This window comes from Eriocheir sinensis, chromosome 19, assembly GCF_024679095.1.
Source record: "Eriocheir sinensis breed Jianghai 21 chromosome 19, ASM2467909v1, whole genome shotgun sequence".
NCBI classification, from domain to species: domain Eukaryota; kingdom Metazoa; phylum Arthropoda; class Malacostraca; order Decapoda; family Varunidae; genus Eriocheir; species Eriocheir sinensis.
The window spans coordinates 14,815,695-14,835,188 of NC_066527.1; the positions used below are offsets into that span (position 1 = coordinate 14,815,695).

The 19,494-nt window shown below is 43.2% G+C and overlaps 1 protein-coding gene across 1 annotated transcript; it reads right to left on the reverse strand.

Annotated features, from left to right (window-relative positions):
• Positions 1 to 2,212: 2,212 nt before the first annotated feature.
• Positions 2,213 to 16,057, reverse strand: LOC127000763 (alkylglycerol monooxygenase-like). The gene is made up of 9 exons (XM_050864796.1): positions 15,733 to 16,057; positions 14,861 to 14,994; positions 9,895 to 10,046; positions 8,073 to 8,172; positions 6,912 to 7,105; positions 6,148 to 6,299; positions 5,371 to 5,505; positions 4,729 to 4,842; positions 2,213 to 4,020 (listed from the first exon to the last, which is right to left on the reverse strand). Exons 1-9 carry the CDS (start codon positions 15,895 to 15,897, stop codon positions 3,757 to 3,759), a joined length of 1,410 nt encoding a protein of 469 aa, XP_050720753.1. The 5' UTR covers positions 15,898 to 16,057; the 3' UTR covers positions 2,213 to 3,756.
• Positions 16,058 to 19,494: the final 3,437 nt, after the last annotated feature.

Consider the following 19,494-nt stretch of genomic DNA (forward strand, 5'->3'; position numbering starts at 1 on the left):
AGTTACATAAACAACAAAAAGGCGATCAGAAGTGGAATTGGACCCTTAACAAACAGAGAGGGTGCACTAATGACTGACAGCCAACACGTTGCAAACCTATTAAACAATTATTTTTCCTCGGTGTTTAATGCTAACAGTCCTCCCACCACTACCACCAACACCAGTACTAATGTAAATCCCGAGCATGCATTGCCTAACTTTGAAATAAAACCCGACGTAGTCCTTAAAGCCCTCAAATCACTTAAAACAAATAAAAGTCCTGGACCTGACGAAATTTATCCAACTCTGCTGAAAGAAACAAAGAGCGAAATACTCTCCTCCCTCACAACCGTATTCAATATGTCCTTGCGACAAGGTATCGTCCCTTCTGATTGGAAAAAGGCTAACGTGACACCGATTTTTAAGAAAGGAGACAAAAAAAGTACCAGGTAATTACAGGCCCATTAGTCTAACTTCGGTTGTAGGTAAGCTACTTGAGGGCATAATTAGACAAAATTGTGAGTTACCTTGAAAGCCACTCATTAATTGGGGACTCACAACATGGCTTCCGAAACAAAAGATCCTGTCTATCAAACCTATTAACCTTTTATAACGACCTCTTCTCTGTTTATGACGTAACCAAATAACTGGACGTAGTCTATCTTGATTTCCAGAAAGCGTTTGATAAAGTCCCGCATCATAAATTACTTTGCAAATTAAAGCAAATAGGTATTGACGGTCAAGTAAACCAATGGATCGCGAATTGGTTGAGCAACAGACAACAAAGAGTAGTGATTGACTGATTTAACTCAGAGTGGGCGCCGGTCACTAGTGGCGTCCCTCAGGGCTCGGTTCTTGGCCCAGTGCTCTTCATTATTTACATCAACGACGTGGATGTTGGACTCAATAATCGCATTAGTAAATTTGCAGACGACACAAAGATTGGTAACTCGGTTCTCACTGACGAAGACAGGCAAAGCCTCCAAGAGGATTTGCACACAATTTCAGCTTGGTCGGATAGATAGGAGATGCCCTTTAACGTAGACAAGTGCCAGGTCCTTCATGTTGGAACGAGGAATAAGAAGTTCGATTACGAAATGCGCGGCGTTAAACTCAAAAGCGTTCAATGCGTCAAGGACTTGGGGGTCAAAATCGCGTCAAATCTCAAATTCTCACAGCAATGCATCGATGCAGCAAATAAAGCGAACAGAATGTTGGGCTTCATTAAAAGAAACTTTTTATTCAAGAATAAAGATGTAATACTTCCGCTCTACAATAGTTTAGTCAGACCCCACTTGGAATATGCGGTACAGTTTTGGTCTCCCCACCATGCACAGGACATTGCTAAATTAGAAGGTGTTCAGCGCCGGGCAACGAAAACGATCCCTTCCTTGCGCAACAAATCCTACGAAGAAAGGCTTTCCACCCTTAACATGTTCTCTCTTGAGAAACGTCGCCTCCGAGGAAAACTGATCGAATGTTTTAAAATACTTAATGGTTTCACGAATGTAGACAGATCAACATTGTTTATGATCGATGACACTTTGCGCACGAGGAACAATGGCGTAAAACTCAGATGTAGACAAGTAAATTCAGATTCCACCAAATTTTTCTTCACCAACGTTGTAGTGCGAGAATGGAATAAGCTCCCACCATCAGTGGTCCAGTGTAACACGATTGACTCCTTCAAATAAAAGCTCGACCGTCACTTCCTTCAACTTAATATCAACTAGAGTAGAAATGCAACGTTTTGGAGCCTTCTGATTAATGTCAAATCACTTAGGTTTAAGGACAGACCACCAAGTCTGGACCATGGGGTCTGTGTGGTCTGATTTTCTATGTAAATCTATGTAAATATCTCTCTCTCTCTCTCTAACACCTTTTACCTCTCCAACATAAATATTTTACTCCAGTATTCACAATTTACCTTTGAAATCTAAATTCTCCTCCTCCTCCTCCCTTCTCTCTCTCTCTCTCTCTCTCTCTCTCTCTCTCTCTCTCTCTCTCTCTCTCTCTCTCTCTCTCTCTCTCTCTCTCTCTCTCTCTCTCTCTCTCTCTCTCTCTCTCTCTCTCTCTCTCTCTCTCTCTCTGCGAGCGTGTGTGTGTGTGTGTGTGTGTGTGTGTGTGTGTGTGTGTGTAAAACCCGTCTCAAGTGTTTATAAATCACACACACACACACACACACACACACACACTTGATCAGGGGGGAGGGAGGGGGGAAGAAAAAAGTGCATGCAGGTCTTTTTTTTTAATTGAAACCTTCCACCTCCTTCAGCTCCTCCTCCTCCTCCTCCTTCTCTTCTCTTTATCACGGGGAAAAGAAGAGGAAGAGGATGACACTTAAGATAGTAAAACGTCAAAACAATCAGACTAGTAAAAAGATATGGATACTTGTTTTTTTTGTTCATCGATATGATGCGGTCAGAGCTCAAGTCAGTGATAATAATGATAATAATGAGAGTAAAAATAGTAATAATAGTAATAAAATAATAATAATAATAATAATAATAATAATAATAATAATAATAATAATAATAATAATAATAATAATAATAATAATAATAATAATAATAATAATAATAGTAATAAAGAGTACAAAATGATAAAAATTATGAAAATAAAAACAATAATGACAATAATAATGATAAAAATAACAAGAACAAAACTAATACTACTTGTACGGTACTGAAAAAAAAAATACAGCACGAGTCATTATCTATAGACTAACTTTGAAGCTCCTGTACAAAGTAATACTAATTAACAATACATTCATATATACATCAGCAATACATTACATGCATCGTTATATCGTTCAAAGCGAAGCCAGCAGACATGTCATTAAACTTATGCTATCGACATGGTAATGAAAGAATCAACTGGTATCTTCATTCTTTCATCCTATTCTGTCCAACTTCCTATAGCAAGAGTTAGCCAGCATCGTCACTCTTTCAGCCTTATTCTCTTCAGCTTCCTAATGCAAGGGTCAATCAATATCGTCACTTTTTCATCCTTGCAAGAGTTAACCAGTATCGTCTCTCTTTCATTCCTGTTTTGTCCAACTTCCTAATGCAAGAGTTACTCAGTATCGCCACTCTTTCATCTCTACTCGGTTCAACTCCCTAATGTAAGAGTTGGCCAGTATCGTCACTCTTTCATCCCTATTCTGTCCAACTTCATATTGCAAGTTACCCGGTATCGTCACTCTTTCATCCCTATTCTGTCCAACATTATATTGCAAGAGTTACCCGGTATCGTCACTCTTTCATCCTTTTTCTCTTCAATTTCCCCTTTTCCCTTCCTTTCCTTCAATTTTTCCTCCGTTCCTTCCCCTTTTCCCACCTTTCCTTCTTTTTCTCATCCACCTTTCCTTCTCTTTCCTTCTCACTCCACCTTTCAATCCCTTCTCCACCTATCCATTCATTTTCCCTTTCTTTCCTTCACTTTCTCCTCCCTTTCTTCCCTTTATCCCCATTTCTGTTTATTTATTCTCCTAACTCCACTTTTCCAACCCTTTCTCCACTCTTCTCCTTAATCCATCTTTCTTTCCTCTTCCTCTCTCTCCTTTTCCCTGCATTCCATCTTCCCCTTTGTCCATTTCCCTCTCTACTCCACCTTCCTTTTCTCTCCTTCCCCTCCATTTCTCCACCCTTCCTTCCCTTTCTCGTTTACCTTTCCTTCAATTTCTCTTCTCTCCCCTCCCTTTACCCCCATTTCCTTAACTTTCTCTTCCTTTCCTTCCCTTTCTTATATTCCTTCCCCACCTGTCCACCTCTCTCTCTACTCCACCTTCTTCCCCTGCGACAACACCTGGCTTCTAAGGGCGGGCCAGAGCAGGAGACTTAGCAGATTAATCGTGGTCATGGCCATGGCGAGGCGCTCGGAGGCAAAGATCGGCAGAAGGAGGAACATGGGCACGGAGACGAGGAGACGAACGGGCTCAATCCACATGGAGCCAAGGTGGGTCGTGTACAGCCCGCCGAGCCCAGCGTACGAGACGAAGATGTAGACGAGAGAGATCAGCCTCACCGCTTGACTGAGGTGCTATGAAGGGAGAGGAAGGAGGGTTAGTAGGGAGATTAGCGTTAGTTGGGTAAGGAAGAAGAGGAGAAGGATGAGTTAGGAGGGAGATTAGAGTTAGTAGGGTAAGGAAGAAGAGGAGAAGGATGAGTTAGGAGGGAGATTAGCGTTAGTAGGGTAAGGAAGAAGAGGAGAAGGATGAGTTAGGAGGGAGATTAGAGTTAGTAGGGTAAGGAAGAAGAGGAGAAGGATGAGTTAGGAGGGAGATTAGAGTTAGGAGGGAGATTAGAGTTAGTAGGGTAAGGAAGAAGAGGAGAAGGATGAGTTAGGAGGGAGATTAGAGTTAGTAGGGTAAGGAAGAAGAGGAGGAGGATGAGTTAGGAGGGAGATTAGAGTTAGTAGGGTAAGGAAGAAGAGGAGGAGGATGAGTTAGGAGGCAGATTAGAGTTAGTAGGGGTGAGGAAAGAGAAGGATGAGTTAGGAGGGAGATTAGAGTTAGTAGGGTAAGGAAGAAGAGGAGGAGGATGAGTTAGGAGGGAGATTAGAGTTAGTAGGGTAAGGAAGAAGAGGAGGGGGATGAGTTAGTAGGGAGATTAGAGTTAGTAGGGTAATGAAAAAGAGGAATAAGGAGGGTTATTAGGGGGATTAGCGTTAGTAAGGTAAGGCAAGGTAAGGTAAGAAAAGTGAAGGTATGATGAGGTCACTTAAAGCAACGAAAGGAAGGGGACTTACCACGACTCTCCCGCCGGCGTCGAAGTACATAATGAGGACGAACAAGCAGTGGAGGGAGAGGTACAGATTAATCCACCAGGGAGCGTCGTACTGGTGCTTCTTCCTCACGATCCGCTGCGGGGGAAGGGCAGGTGAGGACAGGTAAACAGGTGAAGAGACAAAGGTAAACAGGTGAAGAGAGAGAAAGAGGTGAGAGAGAGAGGAGAGAGAGAGAGAGAGAGAGAGAGAGAGAGAGAGAGAGAGAGAGAGAGAGAGAGAGAGAGAGAGAGAGAGAGAGAGATGAATAGGTATAAAAGTAAATAATGAATAATGATAAAGAGTTGAATAAATGATAAATAGATAAGTGGAATGATAACAAGTTAATGTGACTTTTTTTTCTTTCTTAATGCGTCTTCGGTAAGTTAAACACACACACACACACACACACACACACACACACACACACACACACACTACCCCTCCCCTCTATCTATCTATCTCTCTCCCCCTCTCTCTTAATCAATCTCCATTCAATAAAACACACACAAACACACGTACAAACCCCATTTCTCCATTTAAAACACACACACACACAGACTCAGAAAACCGAACCCGAACCAAAGAAAACGTGGCCCTTTAAGGCAGACTCCAGCAGACTCTCACCTCCGGCAGGTCATCGAGGTCGCCGAGTCGGGGCTTGCCCTTCACCCAGCCGGGCCCGTAGAAGATGGTCTTGATCTTGTCGAAGAGGCTGTCCACCGAGCATATGCGGCCCCAGAGGTCACGCCACGGGTCAGCCTGCGAGGGAAAGAATGGAAAAAGGTATATAATGTGTGTGTTAATGTGGCATGTTGTCGAATTTCTTCCTTTACTTTTCCACTTGTTTTGATTGTTTTCTTGTATTCTATTGAACGAACTCTACTTCAATATTCCATTTTACTTTTTAGTCTATTGATCGAACTCTGTTTCTTCTTGTCTATATTATGGTTTATGTCTAATTTCTTACTTTACTTTTCCACTTGTTTTGATTGTTTTCTTGTATTCTATTGAACGAACTCTACTTCAGTACTCCACTTTGCTTTTTAGTCTATTGATCGAACTCTCTATTTCTTCTTTGCTTTTCTACTTGTCTATATTATGTTTTATACGCCATTCATTATTTACTTTTATACCTATTCATCTCTCTCTCTCTCTCTCTCTCTCTCTCTCTCTCTCTCTCTCTCTCTCTCTCTCTCTCTCTCTCTCTCTCTCTCTCTCTCTCTCTCTCTCTCTCTCTCTCTCTCTCTCTCTCTCTCTCTCTCTCACGATCTTCTCTTCTCCCTTTACCTCTCCCTCTCACCTCCTCCCTGTATCACACGCTATTTCTCTCCCTCCTGTTACACCTGTTTACCTTTGTCTCTTCACCTGTTTACCTGTCCTCACCTGCCCTTTCCCCTTTACCTGTAGGCCAACGATGTGGTTGTTGTCCTTCTGCGAGATGGTGCCGTAGGTGAGCTCCTCGTCCTCCCGCTCCTCCACGAAGGTGCCAAACAGACGGTCCCAGATGATGAGCGTCGTGCCGTAGTTCTTGTCGATGCAGTACTTGTTCACGGCTGAGGGGAGAGGATGAGGGAAGGGAGAGGGTAAGAGGGTTCCCACACAGCCCCAAATTTTAAGCCCTCAGCCAATCAGGCCCAAGCCCTCAGTCCTACGCTATTATCCTAAGTTCTCAGCCGCATATCTTCGGTCATCAGCCCCTTTCCCTCAGCCCCTCTGCTTCCTTTTCCTTCTCTCTTTCGCTTCTCTTTTCCTTTCGTCTTTCCATTCCCTCTTCCTTCCATCTTTCTCTTCCTTCCATTCTCCCTTCATCACTCCATTCCCTTCTCCTTTCGTATTTATCTTAGACCCATTCTCCTTTCGTCTTTTCCTTCCCTTCTCCTTCTATCTTTCTCTTCCATTCTCCTTCCATCTCTCCATTCCATCTTTCTCTTTGTTCCATTCTTCCTCCATCTCTCCATTCCCTTCTCCTTATGTATTCCTCTTCGTCCCATTCTCCTTTCGTCTTTTCCTTTTCCTTCTATCTTTCTCTTCCATTCTCCCTCCATCTTTCCATTATCTTCTTCCCTTCCTTTCCCTTACCCAGCACCCTACCCCAACACATCCATCCCCCAACCTCAAGCCCTTAACCCCTTTTGAAGCCCCCTCTAAGCCCCTCAGCCCCTTACCATGGTGAACGCGGTGGTGGCTGGGCGTGGACATGACGAACTCGATAATGTGGCCGAAGACAGGGATGATTTTCTGCGTCTTGGGCCACGCCTCGTTGTGCACCCAGAAGGCCCACACGAAGCCCAGCTGACTATGGACTAGGAAGGTGGAGGGGGGCAGGCCGACCACCGCGAGGGGAATGAAGTACATCCACCTGGGGAAGAAGAGGAGGTGGATGAAGGAGGAGGAAGAGGAGGAGAAGGAAGGAGTTGGTGGGGAAGTAAAAGACAGAATGGATGGAGAAAGGAGATGTAGAAGGAGAGGAAAATAAAGGAAGGGAAAGAAAAAGAAGGAAAAGAATGAGGAAAAGATAAGGAAGGGAAGGAAAAGAAAGAAAGGAAAAAGGATTATGAGGAAAGGGAAAGTAGAAAAATGGTAAGGAAAAGGAAGGGAAGGGATGGGAAGAAGGGACAAGGGAAGGGAAAGAATGAGAAGGGAAGAGAAGGGAAGAAGGGGAAGGGAAAGAAAGAGAAGGGAAGGGAAGAGGGGACAAGGGAAGGGAAGGGAAGGAAAATAAATGAAGGAGAAGGAAAGGAAAGGAAAGGAAAACAAGGAAAGGAAAGGAAAAGGAGACGAAAGGAAAATATTAGTGGGAAGAAAGTAAAAGAAAAAGAAACTAGACATTGGACACTCTAACGAGTGCAAACCGCCCGCTGCCAACACCCTCTGGTCGGAGTGCTCAAAATGTGAAAATATGCAATTAAGTCTTGGGTGAGGTCCTGCCCTACTTCATCTCTCAAAACTCGTGCCAGTGGAAGGATTACTTTATTTTTGACCTCGGTGACCTTGAACTTTGACCTTTGACCTTGAAAATCGAAATTTACCTGTGTGGAGCCATTAGTTGTCCACCTATGAAGTTTCAACATCCTAGCTGTAATGGTTCAAAAGTTATCGCGTTACAGAAAAAAAAAATTACACAGCTGAAAACAATACCTTCCGCAAAATTCTTTTGCGGGCGGTAATAAGGGATGGGAAGGGAAGAAGGGGAAGGCAAGAGGGGAAGGCAAGAGGGGACAAGGGAAGGAAAGGGAAGGAAAATAAAATAAATAAGGACTGGGAAGGGAAAGAAGGGGAAGGATGAAGGGGCAGGTGAAGGGCAATAAAAGGGGTTGGTCACTCACTTGAACGGCCTCATGGTGACTGAAATCCTGGCGCCCACCGATGCGTTCAAGTCCTCGGAGCTGTGGTGAACGTAGTGAGCCGCCCACATGAACGAGAGCTCTGCGGAGAACGAGAAGAGGTCAGGGTCACCTTCATCATCATCATCATCATTTTTCTTATCTCTATTTTCCTTTTCTTATGCCTATGTTTTCCCTTTTCATTCCCCTTCTTCTCTTTCCATTATCTTTTCTTCCGTCATTATCGTCATCTTCTTCATCATCATTATTATTCATTCATTCATTCACTCCTGTTTTTTTTCTTTCTTTTCCATTCTCCTTCTGTCCTTCCCTTCCCTTCCCTTCTTTCTTATTATCTTTTCTGTCGTTATTTTCATCATTATTTTTTTATCTCTCCTCTCCTTTTCTTTTGCTTGTATTGATTCTTTCTCTTCTATTTTCCTTCTGTCTTTTCCTTTCCTTCCCTTCTTCCCTTCTCTCTCTCTCTCTCTCTCTCTCTCTCTCTCTCTCTCTCTCTCTCTCTCTCTCTCTCTCTCTCTCTCTCTCTCAGTAAGTAGGATTATTAGCACCAGAAACTCGGTCGACACACACACACACACACACACACACACACACACACACACACACACATCGGTAATGTATGTGGGCCGCGCGGGGTCACGGCGGCCTCACCCCATGTATTTTGAGAGGCTCCAGTGTGTTGCCTGCATACCAAACACCACCACCACCACCACCACCAATACTACCACGATCACCACCACCACCACCATCACCACCACCACTATCACCTCCACTATTACCATTACCACCACCACCATCATGATTGTTAGACTCAGGAACCTGCAAATACTACTATCACCATCCCCACCACCACCACCACCACCAGCATCTTCAACTATCTACCAATACAGAGGTGAGGAAAGGTAAGGAAAGGTGTGTGACATCTTAAAACAAACAAACAGGAAGAAATAGAAAAACAAACAGATATAAAAAAAAGATAGAAAGATAATGGAAAAAAGAGTATATTTATAGAAAAAAATGAAAAAATTATCCAATAAAAGATTAAATACTAAGAGAAAATAGAAGAGAAAATGCTAAGTTAAAAGAGAGAAAATAATAGAAAAAAAGAGGAATAACAACGATGTGGAAGTAAAGAATAAAAATAATCATATCCTTCTATTTCCTTTCTATATTCCTCTCTTAGTTTCTCTCTTCCTTTTCGCAACCTCTCCTCTTCCCCTTCCTCTCTATTCTCTATTATCTATCTATTATTTATCTATTATCTATCTATTATTTTCTCTCTTCTTTTTCGCAACCTCTCCTCTTCCTCTCTATCATCTCTCTCTACTCTCTGTCTCAACCAAAATGAAATAATATAAAAAAATAAGGAAATAACAGCGATGCGGAAATAAAATAAAAAATCACATCCTTCTAATTCCTTTCTATATTCTTTCTCTTATTTTCTCTCTTCCTTTTCGCAACCTCTTATCCTCCTTTTCCTCTCTATCATCTCTCTCTACTCTTTATCTTAACCAAAAAGTAAAACAACAACAACAAATACGAGCCCTAATTAATCAAAACAGGTGTGCAGCCAGGCAGGTGTATGTAGGGACAGGTGTATGTGGGGACAGGCGTATGTGGGGGCAGGTGTATGTGGGGACAGGCGTATGTGGGGACAGGCGTATGTGGGGACAGGCGTATGTGGGGACAGGCGTATGTGGGGACAGGTGTATGTGGGGACAGGTGTATGTGGGGACAGGTGTATGTGGGGACAGGTGTATGTGGGGACAGGTGTATGTGGACATAGGTGTATGTGGGGACTCACCGTGACAACACCTGTGCCACCAATAGTTGCAAAAGTCAACGCTCAGGATGGCAAAGAAGTAGGTCCACGGGGAGTTCCAGGAGAGCTCCGTGATGCGCAGGTTGTTGTAGACCCAAATGTAGGCCGCGAACTCAGCCCCGCGGAAGATGAACCTGTGAAGAGAGGGATAGAGAATAAAGGAAAATGTAGAGATGAGAGGAAGGGGAGTAGAGTAGAAGGAGGAGAGGAGAGGAGTGGTGAGGGGGTTAATCTGCGAGGAAGGGGTGGGGGAATAAAGAAAGATAAAGTAAGGGATAAGGAGAGGGATAGAGAATAAAGGAAAATGTAGAGATCAGAGGAAGGGGAGTAGAGGAGAAGGTAGAGAGGAGAGGAGAGGAGGGGAATAGGGAGAGGAGGTTAATCTGCGAAGAAGGGGTGGAGGAATAAAGAAAGATAAAGTAAGGGATAAAGAGAGGGATAGAAAATAAAGGAACATGTAGAGATGAGAGGAAGGGGAGTAGAGGAGAAGGAGGAATAGGAAGAGGAGGTTAATCTGTGAAGAAGGGGTGGGGGAATAAAGAAAGATAAAGTGAAAAGCGGAGATAATATGAGAGGAAGAGGAGAGGAGTAGAGAGGAGAAGAGGAATAGAAAAGGAAGTGAAGCTGCGAAGAGGGAGAGAAGGAAAGAAAGATACATAATTATAGAGTAGCAATTAAAAGAGATGAGAGAAAATTGAGAAGGTGGCGAAGAGGGAGAGAATTAGAGAAAAACAATATAGTGGTAACCGAAAAATAGTGATAATAAAAAGATACGTGAGAAAATATGGAGAGATTAAAAGGAAAAGTGAGAGAACAATATATGATAGAAAAAATAGAAAATAATGGAAAAAAACCCAGAAAAATGTTACGAAAAAACAATATAAATGAGGTAGAGAGATGAGAGGAAGAGGAAGTAGGAGAGAATCCGCGAAGAAAAAGGAAGGAAGGAGAGAAAAGCGAGAGGATGTGAATCTGTGAAGAAGAGAGAATTTAAGAGAAGACAATAGAAAGATAATAAAAAAAACTATATAGAGAAAATGGAAACAAAGGAGGATAGAAAAACAATATTGGCGGAAATGAGTTTGTGATTGTGTTTGTGATAGAAGATATAAAATAGAGTAAGAGAACAGAAAACAAATGAACAACGAAAAATCTATAAAGAAAACAGAAATAAGACATGACACGGTTAGCTGGGAAAGCGTTTGTCTACCTCAGGGTTTGTTTTCTGAAATGGAGATAAAAAAAAAAAAAACAATAGGAGTGAGGATTTAGGTGAATAAGTCCTCGTGTGGGTGTTTGTTAAAAGGAAAGAAAGAGAAGAAAAAAACGAGCAGATGAAAAAGTGTGTGTGTGTGTGTGTGTGTGTGTGTGTGTGTGTGTGTGTGTGTGTGTGTGTGTGTGTGTGTTACGAACCCTTTATCCTCTGTCCCTTCACTTTAACCCTGCCACCCATCTCTCTCTCTCTCTCTCTCTCTCTCTCTCTCTCTCTCTCTCTCTCTCTCTCTCTCTCTCTCTTTTTATCAAAAGCTATTTGCAACCCACTGACAAAAAACCAAGAAACAGTAACGTTGAACATTTGTGCGTGCGAGTAAACATTGCAAAAGTCAATTTAAATATATCTGTCATCAACAGACCTCCCGGGCAATCACTCGATGACGACCCTGAAATGTACAGCATCTTAAGGCAGTCACTTAATAACAACGACTCACTGATATTAGGAGACTTTAACCTCCCCCATATCGACTGGGCGACACTGTCAGGTACAGAAGGCGAGTCACATAGAATGATCGAATTTTTAGAACAAAAATTATCTAAGCAAAATGGTTTCTGAACCAACTCGACAAAATAATATACTCGACCTTGTTATAACGATCCAAGATAACCTAGTCAGTAATGTCACGGTAGGAGAACACCTCGATTCTTGCGCGTCGACATTAGAGCTCAATCATCAGTGACTGAAAATAAAGTAAAGGTGCCCAATTTCAAAAGAGCTAACTTCGTAGAAATCCGACAAAAACTAACAGAAATACACTAGTCACTAGCGGCGTTCCTCAGGGCTCGGTTCTTGGCCCAGTGCTCTTCATTATTTACATCAACGATGTGGATGTTGGACTCAATAATCACATTAGTAAATTTGGAGACGACACAAAGACTGGTAACTCGGTTCTCACTGACGAAGACAGGCAAGGCCTCCAAGAGGATTGGCACAAAATTTCAGCTTGGTCGGATAAATGGGAGATGCCCTTTAACGTAGACAAGTGCCAGGTCCTTCAAGTTGGAACAAAAAATAAGAAGTTCGATTACGAAATGAGCGGCGTTAAACTCAAAAGCGTTCAATGCGTTAAGGACCTGGGGGTCAAAATCGCGTCAAACCTCAAATTCCCACATCAATGCATCGATGCAGCAAATAAAGCGAACAGAATGTTGGGCTTCATTAAAAGAAACTTTTTATTCAAGAATAAAGATGTAATACTTCCGCTCTACAATAGTTTAGTCAGACCCCACTTGGAACATGCGGTACAGTTTTGGTCTCCCCACCATGCAAAGGACATTGCTAAACTAGAAGGTGTTTAGCATCGAGCAACAAAAATGATCCCTTCCTTGCGCAACAAATCCTACGGGGAAAACTGATCCAATGTTTTAAAATACTTAATGGTTTCACGAATGTAGACAGAACAAAATTGTTTATGATCGATGACACTTTGCGAACGAGGAACAATGGCATAAAACTCACATGTAGACAAGTAAATTCAGACTGCACCAAATTTTTCTTCACCAACGTTGTAGTGCGAGAATGGAATAAGCTTCCACCATCAGTGGTCCAGTGTAACACGATTGACTCCTTTAAAAACAAGCTCGACCGTCACTTCCTTGAACTTAATATTAACTAGAGTAGAAAAGCAACGTTTTGGAGCCATCTAATTAATGTAAAATCACTTAGGTCTAAGGACAGACCACCTAGTCTGGAATATGGGGTCTGTGTGGTCTGATTTTTCTATGTAATTCTCTCTCTCTCTCTCTCTCTCTCTCTCTCTCTCTCTCTCTCTCTCTCTCTCTCTCTCTCTCTGTCTCTCTCTCTCAGCCAACACGTTGGAAACCTATTAAACAATTATTTTTCCTCGGTGTTCAATACTGACAGTCCTCCCACCACTACCACCAACACCAGTACTAATGTAAATCCCGAGGATGCATTGCCTAACTTTGAAATAAAACCCGATGAAGTCCTTAAAGCCCTCCAATCACTTAAAACAAATAAAAGTCCTGGACCTGACAAAGTATATCCAACTCTGCTCAAAGAAACAAAGAGCGAAATACTCTCCCCCCTCACAACCGGATTCAATATGTCCTTGCGACAAGGCATCGTCCTTTCGGATTGGAAAAAGGCTAACGTGACACCGATTTTTAAGAAAGGAGACAAAAAAGTACCAGGTAATTACAGGCCCATTAGTCTAACTTCGGTTGTAGGTAAGCTACTTGAGGGCATAATTAGAGACAAAATTGTGAGTTACCTTGAAAGCCACTCATTAATTGGGGACTCACAACATGGCTTCCGAAACAAAAGATTCTGCCTATCAAACCTATTAACCTTTTATAACGACCTCTTCACTGTTTATGATGTAACCAAATCACTGGACGTAGTCTATCTTGATTTCCAGAAAGCGTTTGATAAAGTCCCACATCATAAATTACTTTACAAATTAAAGCAAATAGGTATTGACGGTCAAGTAAACCAATGGATCGCGAATTGGTTGAGCAACAGACAACAAAGAGTAGTGGTTGACGGATTTAACTCAGAGTGGGCGCCGGTCACTAGTGGCGTCCCTCAGGGCTCGGTTCTTGGCCCAGTGCTCTTCATTATTTACATCAACGACGTGGATGTTGGACTCAATAATCGCATTAGTAAATTTGCAGACGACACAAAGTTTGGTAACTCGGTTCTCACTGACGAAGACAGGCAAAGCCTCCAAGAGGATTTGCACAAAATTTCAGCTTGGTCGGATAGATGGGAGATGCCCTTTAACGTAGACAAGTGCCAGGTCCTTCAAGTTGGAACGAGGAATAAGAAGTTCGATTACGAAATGCGCGGCGTTAAACTCAAAAGCGTTCAATGCGTCAAGGACTTTGGGGTCAAAATCGCGTCAAACCTAAAATTCTCACAGCAATGCATCGATGCAGCAAATAAAGCGAACAGAATGTTGGGCTTCATTAAAAGAAACTTTTTATTCAAGAATAAAGATGTAATACTTCCGCTCTACAATAGTTTAGTCAGACCCCACTTGGAATATGCGGTACAGTTTTGGTCTCCCCATCATGCAAATGATATTGCTAAATTAGAAGGTGTTCAGCGTCGGGCAACGAAAATGATCCCTTCCTTGCGCAACAAATCCTACGAAGAAAGGTTTTCCACCCTTAACATGTTCTCTGTTGAGAAACGTCGCCTCCGAGGAAAACTGATCGAATGTTTTAAAATACTTAATGGTTTCACGAATGTAGACAGATCAACATTGTTTATGATCGATGACACTTTGCCCACGAGGAACAATGGCATAAAACTCAGATGTAGACAAGTAAATTCAGACTGCACCAAATTTTTCTTCACCAACGTTGTAGTGCGAGAATGGAATAAGCTTCCACCATCAGTGGTCCAGTGTAACACGATTGACTCCTTCAAAAAAAAGCTCGACCGTCACTTCCTTCAACTTAATATCAACCAGAGTAGAAATGCAACGTTTTGGAGCCTTCTGATTAATGTAAAATCACTTAAGTTTAAGGACAGACCACCAAGTCTGGACCATGGGGTCTGTGTGGTGTGATTTTCTATGTAAATCTATGTAATTCTCTCTCTCTCTCTCTCTCTCTCTCTCTCTCTCTCTCTCTCTCTCTCTCCTTCCCCTCCCTCCCTGCTACATCTCCCCCACCTCTCCCTGCCTCCCCCTGCCATACTCACACCCTGGCCGCCTCGTTGAGCACCCCCGTAGCGAAGTTGATGGCGGCGTTGTGCAGCCGGAACCTGTCGCCCATGCCGCGGGATCTCAGGACGATCAGCTCCAACAGAGTCATGATCACCATAATGGGCACGGTCTGGGGGGAGAGTGAGATTGTTAGACTATGGGAAAATATCAAACTGGAACACACACACACACATACACACACACACACACACACACACCGATAGCACAACTCCGATGGCTCAGTCGGATAAAGCTCTGCGCTGTCAGGCTTTACGGCCCCGGCAGGCTGAAGTTCGAGCCCCGCTCAGGCCGGAATTTTTCCTTTGACAAAGGAGTGGTTACTGTCCCCCTTTGAGCAAGGAGGATGGGGTGTGTGGCGGTTGGGGTCTCAGCAATGCCCAGAGATCGACTATAACGAGCCCCTTGCCTGTTGGGGCGGTACTTACTGGCTATGACGAGCCCAGCTCGTGATCAGGCCGTGAGTGAATTACACTCACACCCACCATTTAATATCATATTTTCCCAACACCTCACCCCCTCCTCACCCCTTCCCGGTGGCCGAGTGGTCAGCGTGCTGGCGTTGTGAGCCCGTGGACCTAGGTTTGAGTCTCACTGATGCACGCTGACAATTACCATCCATCACCGGATACTGCCCAGAGAAGTGTTGCTCAGCGGGTGGTTCAAGAGGAGCACCGGGGGGCAGCAAGAGTCATGCATCACGGCAGCCAATACAAACAAAATTCGCCTGCGCCACTAACGGGCTGGAGTCGTCCAAGACAGTCTACCGGCGCAACAGGCAGCATCTAAAAAAAAAAAAAAAAAGAAAAAAAAAAAAAGCTCCCCATCACCCACACCACCACTTCCTTACCTCAAGTACGATATTGGGCACATTCTTGGGGTGTTCTATGAAAGTTTCGTCCAGGGACAAGGCGTAGAAGGTTGCCCGCACTCTGTAGCTCAAGTCGACGTTGGTGGTTTGGTCCGTGGCGTTGGAGGCCACGGCGGCGACGGTGGAGTTGACAGCGGCGTCCATGGTGGTGGTGGAGGTGATGCTGGTGGTGGTGTTGGGTGGTGGTGGTGGACTCCTTCTACCACCAACCCGTGTGTGTGTGTGTGTGTGTGTGTGTTGGTCTGATAAAGGGTTAAAGATGGGTGAGTGAGTGAGCGAGTGACGTGCCAACTGAAATATAGAGCAAGGAACTGGGTGCTTATATAGCTGCTGAAAAAGGTGAGAGAGGGAGGGGGAGAGAAAGGGGGAGAGAGAGGGGGAGAGATAGGCGGAGAAGGGTGTAAGAGAAAGAGAAGGACGAGTTAAATAAGAGTGTGTGCGTAAGATAGAGATAGATAGATAGACAGAGATAAAGAGAAAGATATTTACAGAGATTTACATATAAATTCAGACCACACTGACACTTTGGTCCAGACTAGGTGTTGTGTTCTTAAACCTAAGTGAATTTATATTAATCAGATGGCACCAGAACTTTGCATTTTTACTTTAGTAAATATCAAGTTAAAGGAAGTGTCGGTCGAGCTTGTTTTTAAAGGAGTCAATCGTGTTGCACTGGGCCACTGAAGGCGGGAGCTTATTCCATTCTCGCACTACAACGTTGGTGAAGAAAAATTTGGTGCAGTCTGAATTTACTTGTCTACATTTAATTTTTGTGTCATTATTTCTCGTTCGCAAAGTGTCATCAGTTATAAACAACTTTGATTTATCCACATTCGTAAGGCCATTAAGTATTTAAAAATACTCGATCAGTTTTCCTTGAAGGCGACATTTCTCAAGAGAGAACATGTTAAGGGTTGAGAGCCTCTCGTCGTGGGGTTTGTTGCGCAAGGAAGGGATCATTTTTGTTGTCCAACCTTGAACACCTTCTAATTTAGCAATATCCTTTGCATGGTGGGGAGACCAAAACTGTACCGCATATTCCAAGTGGGGTCTGAATAAACTGCATCCTTATTTTTTAATAAATGTTTCTTTTAATGAAGCCCAGCATTCTGTTCGTCTTATTTGCTGCGTCGATGCATTGCTGTGAGAATTTGAGGTTTGACGCGGTTTTGACACCCAGGTCCTTGAAGCACTGAAAGCTTTTGAGTTTAACGCCGCGCATTTCGTGATCGAACTTCTTATTTTTTGGTCCAACTTGAAGGACCGGGCACTTGTCTACATTAAAGGGCATCTCCCATCTATCAGATCATGCTGAAATTTTATGCAAATTTTCTTGGAGGCTTTGCCTGTCTTTGTCAGTGAGAACCGAGTTATCAATCTTTGTATCGTCTGCAAATTTACTAATGAGATTATTGATTCCAACGTCCACATCGTTGATGTAAATAATGAAGAGCACTGGGCCAAGAACCGAGCCCTGAGGGACGCCACTAGTGACCGGCGCCCACTCTGAGTTAAATCCGTCGATCACCACTCTTTGTTTTTTGTTGCTCAACCAATTCGCGATCCATTGGTGTACCTGACCGCCAATAGCTGGCGGCTGTAATTTACAAAGTAATTCAAGGTGTGTGTTTTAAGAGATTAGAGAGCATTTAGGACTTCATCGGTAGATATTACAAAGTTAGGCAATGCATGAATAGGATTTACGTTAGTACTATTGTCGTCGCTGGTGTTAGTTGTACTGGTGGGAAGACTGCTTGTATTGATAGGAAGAAAATAACGGAAAAGAAAAAAACGACTGAAACAAAAAGAAAAGATCATGTTTTCGGGGATTAAAAGGGAAGAAAACTAACGAGGAGAAATACAGTTGAAAAAAAAAAAAAACCGAAAAGAAAACAAGAAAGACATTCGTGTGACCTTGTTTTGTGACCTTTGAACTTGACTTTGAAAAAAAAGAAATATAGAAAAGTAGTTGAGTGCGTATGACCTCTTATATCGATCATTCGTAAAGGGAAGAAAATAACGAAGAAAACAAAACAAAGGCAACCGTGTACACCTGGTCCTGGTCACGTGATTGATTAAGGAAGGAGAGACTTAAGAATATAATTGGTAAGTTTTTTATTTTGTGTGCGTGCGTGCGTGCGTGCGTGCGTGTGTGTGTGTGTGTGTGTGTGTGTGTGTGTGTGTGTGTGTGTGTGTATAGAGGTTGATGTGTGATTCTCTCTCTCTCTCTCTCTCTCTCTCTCTCTCTCTCTCTCTCTCTCTCTCTCTCTCTCTCTCTCTCTCTCTCTCTCTCTCTCTCTCTCTCTCTCTCTCTCTCTCTCTGTCTTTCTATTACCATCATATTTATTTTCTCATTTTTCTTCATCATAATTTTCTTTTTTTTCTCATTATTTTTTTTCTTTTTTCCTCTCTCTCTCTCTCTCTCTCTCTCTCTCTCTCTCTCTCTCTCTCTCTCTCTCTCTCTCTCTCTCTCTCTCTCTCTCTCTCTCTCTCTCTCTCTCTCTCTCTCTCTCTCTCTCTCTGTCATCATCTTCATCACCCTCTAACACATATCTAATCTCTCCTCTGGACTTTCCCTTGAGTATCACATAAGATAAGGCAGCGTCAAAATTACCCACTTCTGTCCTCCTCCTTCTCCTCTACCCTTCCACTTCGCTCTGACCTGGTTTTCCCCTCCCTGACCTACCTTAGCACTTTTTTGCACCTTTTTGTCATTTTTCTCTGTTTTCAATCTTTCTCTTTTCCTTGTTGACTTCACTCTCCCTTCCTTCCTCCCGTCCTTCCCTTCACTTCCTTTTATCCTTTCTCTTCGTGTCCTCGATCACTGTTCCTCTGTCTGGATGTCTATATATCTGAGTGTATATATGTCTATCTGTCTGTCTGTCTTGTTATCTTTCTGGTATATATTGTTAGGTTTGTATGTATGTCTGTCTATCTTTTTATTTTTTATTTTTTTTACACCAAAGGACACGGCTCAAGGGCAACAAAAAGAGTACAAAAAAAGCCCGCTACTCGCCGCTCCCATAATAGATAGCAATAAAGAGTAGTTAAAAGAGAGGCCAATTTCGGGTGGAGAGGTGTCTTGATACACTCTTCTTGAAAGAGGTCAAGTCACAGGCAGGAGGAAACACAGACGAAGGAAGGCTGTTTCAGAGTTTACCAGTGAAGGGGATGAAAGAATGGAGATGCTGGTTAACTCTTGCATAATAGGTTTGGAAAGTTTAGGGAGGAGCATGAGTAGAAAGTCGTGTGCAGCGGGGCCGCGGGAGGGGGGGAGGCACGCAGTTAGCAAGTTCAGAAGAGCAGTCAGCATGAAAATATCGATAGAAGATAGAAAGATATGCAACATGGCGGCGGAATTTAAAAGGTAGAAGGCTGTCAGTAAGAGGAGAGCTGATGAGACGAAGAGCCTTAGACTCCACTCTGTCCAGAAGAGCTGTGTGAGTGGAGCCCCCCCACACGTGAGATGCATACTCCATATGAGGGCGGACAAGGCCTCTATAAATGGAAAGCATCTGTGCGGGGGAGAAGAACTGTCGTGTATGTTCAGTTTGTATGCCTGTCTGTGTCTGGGCGTCTGTCTGTGCCTGTCTGTCTGCCTGCCTGCACGTATGTCTGTCTCTTATTTGTCTGCCCAGGAGCTGTTGGCCATTCTATTCGTGTCCAGTGAAAATCAGCTTATAGGAAAAAAATGTAGATCGTTGTGACTGACCAATCAGCTCACCGCATTCATTCACAAGT

Bases quoted from the DNA above. Each gene is read 5' to 3' on its own strand.
- LOC127000763 (XM_050864796.1), bottom strand. From the start codon at position 15,897: ATGGACGCCGCTGTCAACTCCACCGTCGCCGCCGTGGCCTCCAACGCC. The intron at 8,173-9,894 runs GTGAGTCCCCAC...CGTTCTCCGCAG, and splicing joins GTGGCACAGGTGTTGTCACG to AGCTCTCGTTCATGTGGGCG. The intron at 4,021-4,728 runs GTAAGTCCCCTT...CTCCCTTCATAG, and splicing joins ACGCCGGCGGGAGAGTCGTG to CACCTCAGTCAAGCGGTGAG.